The sequence below is a fragment of the Papaver somniferum genome, chromosome 4 (assembly GCF_003573695.1).
Source record: "Papaver somniferum cultivar HN1 chromosome 4, ASM357369v1, whole genome shotgun sequence".
Lineage (NCBI taxonomy): Eukaryota > Viridiplantae > Streptophyta > Magnoliopsida > Ranunculales > Papaveraceae > Papaver > Papaver somniferum.
The window spans coordinates 80,047-92,194 of record NC_039361.1 but is presented as its reverse complement, the minus strand read 5'-3'; the positions used below and the strand labels follow the sequence as shown (position 1 = coordinate 92,194).

The following is a 12,148-nucleotide window of genomic DNA, read 5'->3' as shown; positions in this document are numbered from 1 at the left end:
TTACGAAATGACCACGAAATAATGTGACTTGGCTTGAAAGAAAATCTACCCCGCGAAGTAGATAAATTATGGAGCAAAAAATGTGACAGGTGTCCCGACAAGATCACGTGAAGTCAGTGAAAGGAGGGGAAAAACTTTATTGAATATGCTCCAGGCGAAGCATAAAGTAACCTCGGCGAGATGATATGAGCTGTATGCCACTAAGGTTGCTTAGGCCTATAAACAGAGACCATTTGACAATGTAAAGGGAGAGATCTTTTGGAGAGGGAAAGGTCTAGCATAGGAGAGAGAGAGTTAGGATTTCCTTGTAATTCATACGCTGTGAGAAGGGATTAGGGTTTCCTTGTAACCCACGAGTGTAACTTGTATTTCGCTTGAGATTAATAAATAAGTTTAAGTTCTAGTGTTTATTATGTCTTAGATCTTGCATATTCTCCATTTGGGTGTGTCGCTGGATTTCCAGTAATCACAGTTCCCTTGTAAACTGTACCGAACCCTCCTCTTCTGCTGTGAAGATCTTTGTTGTTTCTATACCACGTTCTTGGGAGGACAGATGGTTTCTTAATAGTAATCCACCGTTTTTCTGAAAGAACCCCTCTTTAACTTTGAGTAGCTTTTGCTTCTTAAGGACAACGTAGGAAAAAGAAGCGCAGATGGCGAGAAACAATAATCCGAAACCAATACCTGCACATCGATCAGTTGCTTCGATTATGTAAAAGCAATTGTTATCGCACCAATTAGTTAGCAGTTATAAGTACCAGACACATACCAAGAGCTGCCTTTATTACTGGAAAATTGGAAGCACAACCAGTTCCATCTTTCCTTCCATCGCCATGACTGCCGGCTGGGCAAGAGCAGCTATAGTTTCCATCCGTATTAGTACATATTCCTTTACAGGGGTTGCTGAATTCATCTTCACACTCGTTTATATCTGTTAATGGAGATGCTAGCATTGATCAGTGTAAAAATGAAAGATATAATACACAAATTATTATTGTGAAATATATGAACTTTGGCTATTGACCGAAAATACCTAAATAACGTACCTTGACATCCAGGTTTAAGATAGGGGTTTCCAGCGTAACCTTTTGTACAAGCACAACGATATCCTGGATTGTTAACTGTCTCAGTACACCGACTATTATTCTGGCACGCGTAAGTTTTAGGGTTTACTTGAGCTTGTTCACAAGTCATATCTCCTATAGCCCAATCGAGCACCACTGGTATGATCGTTGTATTTTTACGAATACCTCCATCTAAAAGAAGATCCGATGGCAGAAGAAGATTGTTCTGACCTACCTCAGCCACGAAATAGAGAGGCACGAGTTGTAAGACGAAATTGGAGGCTTTGTCGGCCATAGACCAATCACTTCTGAAGTAATTTTTTTCAAACCCTTTGGGACTGTTATCTCGCAACAACCATTGGTACCAGTACAAGCTCCTTGGAACATATTCTTTATGCTGCTACTGCACTTTGATACACAAGAGTTAGTAGTTGTAGCTGTTTTGTTGTCTCCTGACATCCCTATCAATGTCGCAGTGATTTCACAGCCAATCCCGAAAAACCTGTTTTTTGTGTAGGAAAATGTAAACGCAGTTGTAAGCACATCAAAAGTCCATATAAGACCAGGAACTCTGTGTCCAGATTCATTGTAACATTTGTTGGTTATCATGGTTCCGAAGTTCATGCGCAATTCAGTCTCTGATATACTTAATATTTCTATATCCCCAGAATTACCCACTAAGAGTTTTGGAGGATCATATGAAGTATTGCATCTCATGTTATATCCAGACTTCTGACCAATTGCATCTCGATCAATAAAGCAGCCATCACCTATACCAAATGGGTATGGAATGGTAACATTCCCACATTTTAATTGGCAACCTGGTTTTGCCTGAAAGAATGTCGTTGATGATTCCCGTAATGTTGATGATGATATTGCTAACGATAAAAAGTAGAAGGAAATAATTTGGAACACTAAGAAGAGCAGTTTCTGATGCATTTTGATTTTAAATTTTCTCTAGTTTCATTGTTACTTTAGGCAATTAAGTTTGCTAATCTGCTTGATCAATGAGTAATATCAGAAACCTAGTGACAGAAGCTTAATTGAAAGGCCGCTTGACCAAGCAAATTTGATCTTGCCTGTACAGAAAACAATTTCCATATAAATAAATAAAATGACAATACAATAATACATACACCAACTCCATTAGCGTACAGATGATACCATAAGATGATTGACGACTCTTGTCGGACGTTTGGGACACTACGTGCCTGCAACGTTTTTCAAGAGTTGTTTGGAACTAAACTATTCTTTGGACTTTGATTTTTTTTTTTTTTTTTTATGGTTTCCTAGTACATGGAACATACATGCAATCATTTGCTTGTTTCAGCATAGGACTATCAATTAATGTTTTGTTTTCCTAGTACATAGTACATACATGCAATCATTTGCTTGTTTCATAGGACTATCCATTTAATTTAGTATATATTTTTGTTTTCCTAATGCAAATATCCATTTAATTTACTATTGACCGCTGGAATGGACTGGCATCGATTTGATAGCAGACAGTGATCTCCATGTCTAGGAACCAAAATCAGATTGACCAGTTCAGAGTGAAGGAACTATTGACACCTAGTGACCATGGTACTGGCCTACTGGGTATGTTCGGAATTCTACATCGCTAGTCAACCAAGCTGTAGCTGTATTACAAATTACAATCAAACATACTGGAAATATCTTGCAGACAATCAAGTAGTGTTAGACACGTTTTATTGTAGTTGTTGTCTAGTTGTTTTCCAAGAAAAAAAAGAAGGAAAGAAAAAGGAATACATATCCTGGCTGGATTGGGGTATATCCAAATTAATCCTTGAACTAATTAATTTAAAATTAAACCCTGAAATTAAAAATTAAAAAATTCTTAATCTTTCCTATTCTCTCTTCTCTAATTTCTCTGCTCTTCCACTTCATCTTCTTCCATTTCTTCCATCAACCGAAAATCTTGAACATTGATTTTCCAAAGAAATGGTTGATTCTACCGGCGAAAAGAAGACTCCAAGTGATGTCTAAACTCAAACCCATCATTGTGTTTTGTGATTTGGTTGTTATATTAGGTTAGAAATCGAAAATTATGATTTCCGTGTCTTTAGTCGGCAAGGTCGTAACAAGCATATCTTGCCGACTTTTCATAGTAGCCGCGGCGACTGTAAATTTTTTCAACAACTGGCAGGGTAATTTTTGAAGACCTTGCCAGCTAATACAGCCGGCAGGTCGTAACATGCATATCTTGCCGACTTTTCATAATAGCCATGGCGACTGTAAATTTTTCAACAGCCGGTCGGGTATTTTTCTCAACAGCCGGCGGGATTTTTTTTGTAGACCTTGCCAACTATATTAGTCGTCTCCTGTATGTCAAAAAATAAAGTCGGCACTGTCTTCATTTGAATACCCTGCCGGTGAAACTTAGTCGGCATCATCTTCATTCATCTACCTTGCCGGCCAAATATAGTCGACATGGTATTCATTCATCGATCTTGCCGACTTTTCATACTTTCAGAACTGAAAGTGTTGATTTCTAATCTAATTTTGAGTATGATTTCATACAATAGCTTTGCAATATCCTTTTTTAGAAGTGTTTGGGTAGTGTGCTTTCATTTCCATTGCAAAAGATTTTCTCAAAATAAAATTGTTTTCATCAAAAATATTCCAAACAAGTTCAATCAAAAACAAAATTTCATAGAAGTTTTAATCTACTCAATTAATCAATCTAAACTCAATTAATTAAGTTAATCAGATTTTTTAGTGTTAATTAAACAAGGGTATGTTAGCCATTTTAGAAAATACATGATTAAGGGGTGGCTATCTTTGGATACGATTCATTGATAAAAATATCGAAAATGCTAGGTTTACACATTGATAATCCTAATGGCAGAGGCATTTATAAATAGTTGGATTCCCCTCTCGGGAGCTTTTGCGGTAACATTTATGGGTATGGGTAGCACTTCTCTAAATATATAGACCAAGTGAGTTATTTTGAGTTTAGGTCCCAGTAAGGGACCATCTGAGCTAAGGCTGAGTTTTGAAAAATTACAGACGAAGTGAGGCGGAGTACTATGTTCAGACATTCAGAGAAATTCTAAAAATTAACTTTCACTGGCAGAAATTATTTTTTGTTTAAATAAAAAGTAATACAAAAAATGATTAAAGTAAAATGAAAAGCAATTTGTTAGTATCAAGGCTTAGTTCTCAATTGCACTCAAATACACGATTTAAGAACTTGCTTCCAAAAAAGAAAACTAAGAACTTATAGTCTCCCTATGATGATCCAAGTCAAGAATCCCAACATGAACATTCTAAATTTCGGCCCTCTTCTCCGTCTTCTTTTACTCTTTTCACATCTCTCATGTTTTGATATCGTTGTACCGGTATCTGCAAAAGGTAAGGCCGTTGTTTATCTCTAATTTTCATGTTTATTTTCTCTAAACAAACATAATTAGTACCATGACCGTGGATTTTTTTTTGTAATTACAGTGCTTATGAGCATAGATTGTGGTTCTTCTTCACCGGACCTTACATTGATAAAGATTCGCTCGTCTGGTCGGGGACAATCAGTACGTATAAACAGGAGAAACACGGAATGTCACAACAAAAGATTTACCACCTGGTTGGGATTCTCATGTTATGAGCACTCTTAGGGAGTTCAGAACTCGAAAAAAGAACTGTTATTCATTAGATGTTGATCACAAAGCTGAAGATAGTAGCACTTCAGTTGAACGGGTCCTTCTTCGAGCTAGTTTCTTCTATGGAAACTATGACAATAAATCTACTCCCCCGAGTTTCCATCTTCAAATCAATGGGAACAATTGGACACGAGTTGTAACATCGATGGACCAAGTCGTATATCAAGAAATGGTTTATTCATTAAACAGTAAAAACAGTACTATAACGGTATGTCTTAGCCAAACTCATGTTGATAATCTTCCATTTATATCGGCTCTCGAAGTAAGAAGTTGGGATTCAGATATTTACAGTAATTACACTGATCCAAATTATCCTTTGTTTTTCAATGAGAGAACAGCTTTTGGTATCAGCAGAACTGTAAGGTACGTATGCATATATATTAAACACATGGGGTTATTATCTAATTTAACAAGCACTTTTTAACACTGATTAGAATCTTATGTGATGATCGATGTAGGTTTCCTGAAGATAGTTATGGTAGAATTTGGGCTCCTGACATCGATGATCGTCTGGAACCAACTACGGTTAAGGTTAGAAGTAACTCAACATCCATTAAAGTGAACATCCACGATAACCCTCCCGAGATTGTAATGAGGACTTCAGCAGTGAATCTGAACTCGTCTGCGAACATAACTCTTTATGGCAGCACAGTTGTTGAAGTACCTTTCCATATAAATCTATATTTTTCAGAAGTGATGGTATTAAATTCTACTCAGAAACGATCATTTAATATCATAGTTAACGACGGTTATACTTCTCGCGATGGGACTTTTCAAAAGTATGGCCCTGTGGTTCCACCTTACGGACGTGCTTTGGAAGTCCGCATTAAAAATGTGATTACTGGTATTCTTGGTTGGTTTAAAATTGAAATTGTTCCGACAGATGATTCAACTCTTCCTCCACTAATCAACGCCTATGAAGAATTTTATATCGGTGATAAATTAGTTCAAGGAACCAATTCAGATGATGGTAAATTTTCTCTTTTTTATTTCTTTACATTTTTTTTTTTGGTTTCTTAATTTATTAGTTTTTTTCTTTATTAGTGATTTCATTGAGGTTATTGCAAACGACTTTCATGCAACTTCAAGGTTGGACTGGTGATCCTTGTTTGCCTTCACCATTTACTTGGGATTGGGTTGCTTGTGATTCTGATGCTAACTCTCCTCGAGTTATAGTACTGTAAGAATAATCTTCTCTATAATTCCCAGTTGTTATCATAGCACTGCTTTCTTGATTGAATCAGATTTTGGAAGCTTTTATCAAATTTTATAACATGGGTCATTTACAGATATCTCAATGGCCTTGGATTAACAGGAAGCCTGCCTGATTTTAGTGCTATGGATGCTCTAGAAACCATGTGAGTAACAAAGATATTTTAGTTATTAAAATAAATATGTGATTGATAGTGAACCCTGTTAAAAAGTGTTATATGATTGCAGAGATTTCAGCAACAACCGTTTGACACAAGAAATTCCTGAGTTTCTTGGCACATTGTCTAAGCTCAGTATATTGTAAGTTCAACATTTGCCTGCAACTTAATTTACCTTTGTAGTACTAGCTAGACGCTAGTAGACCACGAACGAATATGCCGCTAATATTTTTTTTCCAATATACTATGTAGAAATTTGGAAGATAACAATATCTCAGGAGAGATTCCATGTTCATTATTGAAGAATAACAATCTAAGGTTAAGGTAAGTGAAATTGAATTTTCCTTCAAATCATTTCATTTTACTTATCGCTTGTGATTACTGGAAATCCGGCAACACACCCAAATGAAAAGTAAGTAAGATCTACGACATGATAAACACAAGAACTTAAGTTTATTTATTAATCTCAAGAGAAATAAAAGTTACACTCGTGAGTTATTAGGAAACCCTAATCCCTTCTCCAAGCCTATGAATTACAAGGAAACCCTAATTCTCTCTCTCCTATTCTAGACCTTTCCCTCTCCACCAGATCTCTCGCTTTACATTGCCCCAAGGTCTCTATTTATAGCCTCCAACAACCCTAATGGTATACAACCCACATTATCTCGCCGAGGTTACTTTATACTTCGCCTAGAGCATATTCCATAAAGTTTTCCCCCAACTTTCGCTGACTTCACGTGGTCTTGTAGGGACACCTGTTCTATTTCTTGCCAATAACTCATCTACTTCGTGGGGGTAGCTTTTCTTCCAAACCAAGTCACATTATTTCGTGGTCACTTTGTAATGGACATCTGATTCCTTTCGCACTTTTCATCCCCTTTGGCGAGTTACCTCGTCCCAAACTTTACTTCGTTGCCGTGCAGATAAGGATAATTCTGACTTGATTTGACAAGTCCCTGACGAAGAATCTCGGGGCTTGAAGTAAGATCTTTTCACCAGATTCCCGCGCCTTCCTATGGCCACGTGTCGGCTTACACTTTGGTAACTACATTTTGCCTTTTCTTATTCTGCTCGATCATAAAGGGAGGAGAATAAGAACCGTCTGAAGTTTGATAACCGCCTTTCCTCCCTTTCTTCATCTTCCACGTGGTTTTCTTTTCCTCTTAACCGTCGATTACTTGTTCATATTCTTCAGTCGTGGGTTGTTTTGACCAGTTATTTGGTATAAATACTCCTTCTTCTCATCTATTTAAGGCTTTAGCCTTCTCCTCCTTTCCCCCTTTTATCTCCAGTAAGCTCTGTACTTCTATTTTTTAATGGCTCCCAGAAAGGTCCCCTATCCAACCACATCCTGGACCTATGAAGAGTTTACGACCGATCTTGATAAGGTAGGAATCACCTTATCTCTCGCAATCGATTCCTATGTTACTCCTCCCATCACTGCTACTCATTCGATGGAATTAAACTACCGGTGGATCCAAGATGAAACCTGGACTTCATCGAGGATGATCATCACCATTGGACAGTTAAGAGCAGGGCTTTCTTTTCCCTTATATGATCCCAAGAATCCTCTGTTCCTTGAGATTTTAGCTCATCTTCGCCCTGGTGTTTATCAGCTAAGTGGGAATGCTATTCGCTTGGCTAACAAATTTGTTCGAAGATCAAATAGCCTTCCTTCCCAGATTCCTGAATTAGGGTCGGACTTTCCTTCTGCTGATTATAACGTCGAATCTTTTCTGAAAAATTACTTAGTCCAGTACTCGTCCACAAGATCGTACCAAGAGTGGGGTGTAAAGTTTACCCGTACGATCTTGGCTGACCCATCCAAGGCATTTCTTTTAGATGTCGATCCTACTGGCGAAAAGAGGAACAAGTATCTTTGCTTATCCAATGACGAAAATTGGATGGTGTATCCTCTAGTGATCGAAGGTCCCTTCGTGTGGGGGTTAGACGAGAATGGTATGCCTCGTTCCGGTCCTCTTCCAAAGCACGCCCATCTCGCCGAATACGAACCGGGTCGGTTTAATTGGCCCAAGATTCCCCATGGGGTAAGTTTGACTTTTCATTCAATTTCCCCTCTATTGATCGTACACCCCTCTAACGCCCTTGTTTTTTTCCTTAGTATTCCTTCCCTCCTCCTGACATGATAAAGGACCGCTCCAAGAAGCCACCTCCAGCTCAGGTCTGTATCTCGCGAATCATATCTTCTCAATTTCTTATTCCATCTTCTAATCTTTTACTTCGCAGAGGGGGGAATCTCAAGTTGTAGTTGGCCCTGCTGAAAACACAAGATAGCGTGTCCGCTCAAAGGTTTCCTCCTCCTTCGCTCAGGTTCGTCCCTATCTCGCGGCTTTCCTTTCTCCCTTTGATTCACCTACTAATTTTGTGGATTTTAGGATGACTCTTCAACCTCTCCTCGTGCTCGGGAGACTCCTCAACATCACCCTCGTACATTGGATGTAGGCGGGCTGTCTCAAGTTAGTCCTTCGGGACTGACCCGTCCTCCTAGCTCCTCTCTCCCTCAGGTTGATGATTCTAAAGACCCAACATATCTTCCTGATATGAAATTTCTTCGGGATATCTTTGTGACAACTCGTTCGAACCCTTCCTTGAGATCTGCGGCTTCTGAATCTCTGACCTCCTTGAGCTCTGATTCCTTTCTAGACGCTGATCAAGGGTTTATCCAAAATGCTTCTTTCAACCTCTCCAGTCAAGAACATCCTTCCCTGCTGTGTTTGGTAAGTGTGACAGCTGATTTTATTTTTCTGAGAGCTTAACAACATTACCTTGCTCATTTCTTTCTTATTCGCCTTCTCAGGGACATAATCACAGCATGTCCCATCTCGAGGAACTTCACGAAAGCCGGGACCTTATTGGCCGCAAGAATACTCGTATCGCTCAGTTAGAATCGCAACTCGCTAAGGAGAAAAACATCTCGTCTGCTCTTCGTCGTAAGTTTGCCTTTCTTAGCCATTTGGTCTTGCCTTAGATTTCCAGATAGCCTACTTACTCATCTTTCTTTATCTCAGGGTCTGAACAAAAGCTTAAGGACCAAGTCTCTTATCTCCGAGAAGATGTACGCGGCTTAAACGAGGATCTCGACAATTCACTACAAGAAAATGGGGGTTTGGTGTCAAAAACATTTGTCAGGAAATCCCCTGTTTTTGCCTCGAAATATTTTTTGAGATGAATTTTTTTTTGTCACGAAGTTGTCTCGAATACCCCATCTGGGAAAGTATTTCGCGACAAAATTATGAACGGTCACAAGAAAAATGAATTAACAACTAAGAATTTATTGTCAACAAAAGTCTCTTTCACCAACGAAATAAAATTGTCTGCGAAAGTTATTTTAAGGACCAAAAATTTAGCCACCAAAAGACACTTTTTTGCGGGCAAGTTTTTTGTCGCAAAAATGTAAATTTCAAGGACAAACTAATTTTTCTTTAATAATTAATATTTAAGACCAATTAAATTGTCTCAAAATCGAAAGTTTTGTGTCAACTTAATTTGTCTTTAATGATAACTATTTAAGACCAGAAAAATTGTCTCAAAAACAGAAGTTTTGCGTCAATTTAATTTGTCTTTAATGCTAAAATTGTCTCAACTTAATCAAACCTATGCCTAAGATTATCACCTGATCACTGCTAGAAGTCCTTTTTCTAATCCTTGTTTTCTCTCTTCTGCTTCTTATTTCTTTTTCTCAAAATACAGGGGTTGAAGTTGGATGTGTGCACTAAGAACAGATTGGGATTGCTATCAGACATCACTAGGGTGTTCCGAGAGAATGGTTTGTCTGTCTCAAGGGAAGAAATTAGTACAGGTGTCGAAGGCAAATTGATGGTTTGTCTGTCTCAAGGGAAAAAATCCATGTTTGTGTTGTACTAAACTTTGCTTGGTCAGCATTTGGAGTTAGTTTTTGGAAAGCTTAACTTAGATTAGTTGGTTGAATATGTGTTTGCTAATTGATGTTATTGTTCATCTTTTAGGTGTCAGAGAAGTTCGCAGTGCCCCATGTGCTGGCAATCCATCAGCCTGAAGGATCCCACCAGGTTTTCATTCTTGTTTTACTGGTCTGTTTTTGTTTTGTGTTTTGAGTTCCTCTGAAACTAATTATCTTAATGGAACCTTTGTCATTCTATCCAAGAATTTCTTGAGGCTGTGGAACATGAGAGGAACATTAGGTCCAACCGACCACGAAATCCCACAATATTTCATCATCCTGCTCTTGGAGATTTTGAATTACAACACGTATATATTTTTTCCGACCTTGTAACTGCAATCAAATGAAAAAAATTTCGATGACAACCAGAAAATTTAAAATTTGTTCTCGGTGGTTACTCATGCTTATCTTTTCATTTCGATGCAGTTACCTGTAGGCGCAAATGATGCTGAACTTGAAGAGCGTATTATCCAACATTTGGCTGCTGCTGCTGCAATAGGAAGGGCACATCACATGTCTAGAAGGGACGGCCTCCGAAATAGGTCGTCTGGTCAGGGTCGACCACAGTTCTTGGTGTTCTCATCTCAGCCTAATGCAACTTCTTCCACTCCTATTACGGCCACTCCAGCTCAGGGAATTAGGGACGATGAACCTGCTCATCCAGTTGTTGCAGCTAGTCCAAATTTCCCTCTAATGACGGTGGGAATTGAAACCTCCTCAGGGACCCAAAAATTTCTTGCTCCGCAAGCTGATCAGAGTCCTACTTCAGCATCTGGATCTGGTCATTCCGCAGCTAATCAATGTAGATTTTCCTTTAGTAGTCCAATGTACGGCGATCCAAATTGTCATAATCTTTTTCTTCTTGTGGTTGATGGATTGTTTTGATGCATCTTTTGCATTTTTCTGATCTTTTTTCTCGTTTTCACCCGTTTTTTTCTTCTTGTTTTGGCCATTTAGTAATTCTGCAGGTCAATCTTCCCCAATATATCAAGATAGAGAAGGGCCATCTGAGTTACAGTCTTTCTCTGAAACTCTAAAATCAAAATTTAATGCAGTTTCAACAAGGTATTGGTCACATAAATGGGAATAGAATCCTACGTTAATTGAGTTACAAGTTGGTCATTGTTGAATTCTAGCTTATTTATTAATATTGTTATCTAAGGTACAAAGAGTCGATTACAAAAAAGTACCAAAGGATGGAAGGTGAGGCTATTTTCTCGAAACACTGTGATGGCTGATCTTGGTACTGAAGTATGACGAGAGGTAAATGCTGTAATTGCTAGTGTTTCTCTCCTGATGGAACGCCTTGAAACCAGTGGTAGAAATAGTGATGCTTCGGTATCAGATAACCTGGAAGAGGGTTCAGTTTCAGATCCAGGTAATCAGATGATTGCTGATAATCACGGTACCAGCCCTCTGAATGAAAACAATCCTTCAGCTTCTTGTGCTAGTACAGATGAGAAATATTTGTATGGACCTCAATGCTTTAGATATCGTACTCCAAGGTCTTCATTCAATTTTAAGTTGCCTTATTATGAATTGAGCCCACAACAAATTACGCTTAGAATGGATTTCAAGTAACCTTATTGTATGTATTGATTTTATAAGCTCATTTTGCAGACGTCTCAAAGCCTCAATATGTTTGTGTAAATATGCTTAAAATGGATTGCGAGTCTGCTTTTCATGAATTGAGCAAACAACACAAAGTATGATGGTTTGTTCTACCAGATCCAGAACGAAAAGGAATGCAACATAGCTACTTTCTTCAGTTTAACTCTTCGACTCGAAATGTATTACAGGGCATTTTAATTGGTCAAAATGCTCAACCATTGCTCAGTCTCTTCTGATACGGTGTGGAAAATTATTCCCTTTCTCGTGTTACTTCGAAGGTAGTCGAAGCTCCATAATGACCAAATCTACTGATGATTCAGGTTCAGGTGATGCCTGTGAGGAGTGTCTTTGCAACAACCGTCCCAGTCATACTCGAAGCAACATCACCACTTCAATTCCTCTGAGCAGACTAAATCACAAGCAGTCAATGAATATTTGTATTTTGTGACCACAATTTATCTTGTCATTACAAAATTTTAACGACGA

The 12,148-nt window shown here is 38.3% G+C and overlaps 2 protein-coding genes across 2 annotated transcripts; one reads left to right on the top strand and one right to left on the bottom strand.

Moving 5' to 3' along the window:
• Positions 1–466: 466 nt before the first annotated feature.
• Positions 467–2,003, bottom strand: LOC113274458 (wall-associated receptor kinase 2-like). The gene is made up of 4 exons (XM_026523841.1): positions 1,430–2,003; positions 1,047–1,295; positions 770–931; positions 467–684 (listed from the first exon to the last, which is right to left on the bottom strand). The coding sequence occupies exons 1-4, from the start codon at positions 2,001–2,003 to the stop codon at positions 467–469; spliced, it is 1,203 nt and encodes a 400-aa protein (XP_026379626.1).
• A 2,342-nt stretch (positions 2,004–4,345) lies between these two features.
• LOC113274457 (probable LRR receptor-like serine/threonine-protein kinase At5g59680) lies at positions 4,346–6,257 on the top strand. The gene is made up of 6 exons (XM_026523840.1): positions 4,346–4,439; positions 4,627–5,104; positions 5,200–5,711; positions 5,831–5,921; positions 6,031–6,099; positions 6,182–6,257. The coding sequence occupies exons 1-6, from the start codon at positions 4,346–4,348 to the stop codon at positions 6,255–6,257; spliced, it is 1,320 nt and encodes a 439-aa protein (XP_026379625.1).
• The last annotated feature ends 5,891 nt before the right edge of the window (positions 6,258–12,148 follow it).

Coding starts and splice junctions, on each gene's coding strand:
- LOC113274458 (XM_026523841.1), bottom strand. CDS start 2,003: ATGCATCAGAAACTGCTCTTCTTAGTGTTCCAAATTATTTCCTTCTAC. Junction 1,296..1,429: donor GTTCCAAGGAGCTTGTACTG/GTACCAATGGTT, acceptor TGGCTGAGGTAG/GTCAGAACAATCTTCTTCTG. Junction 685..769: donor AGTAATAAAGGCAGCTCTTG/GTATGTGTCTGG, acceptor ATCGATGTGCAG/GTATTGGTTTCGGATTATTG.
- LOC113274457 (XM_026523840.1), top strand. CDS start 4,346: ATGAACATTCTAAATTTCGGCCCTCTTCTCCGTCTTCTTTTACTCTTT. Junction 4,440..4,626: donor TGTACCGGTATCTGCAAAAG/GTAAGGCCGTTG, acceptor ACGTATAAACAG/GAGAAACACGGAATGTCACA. Junction 5,105..5,199: donor GGTATCAGCAGAACTGTAAG/GTACGTATGCAT, acceptor TGATCGATGTAG/GTTTCCTGAAGATAGTTATG.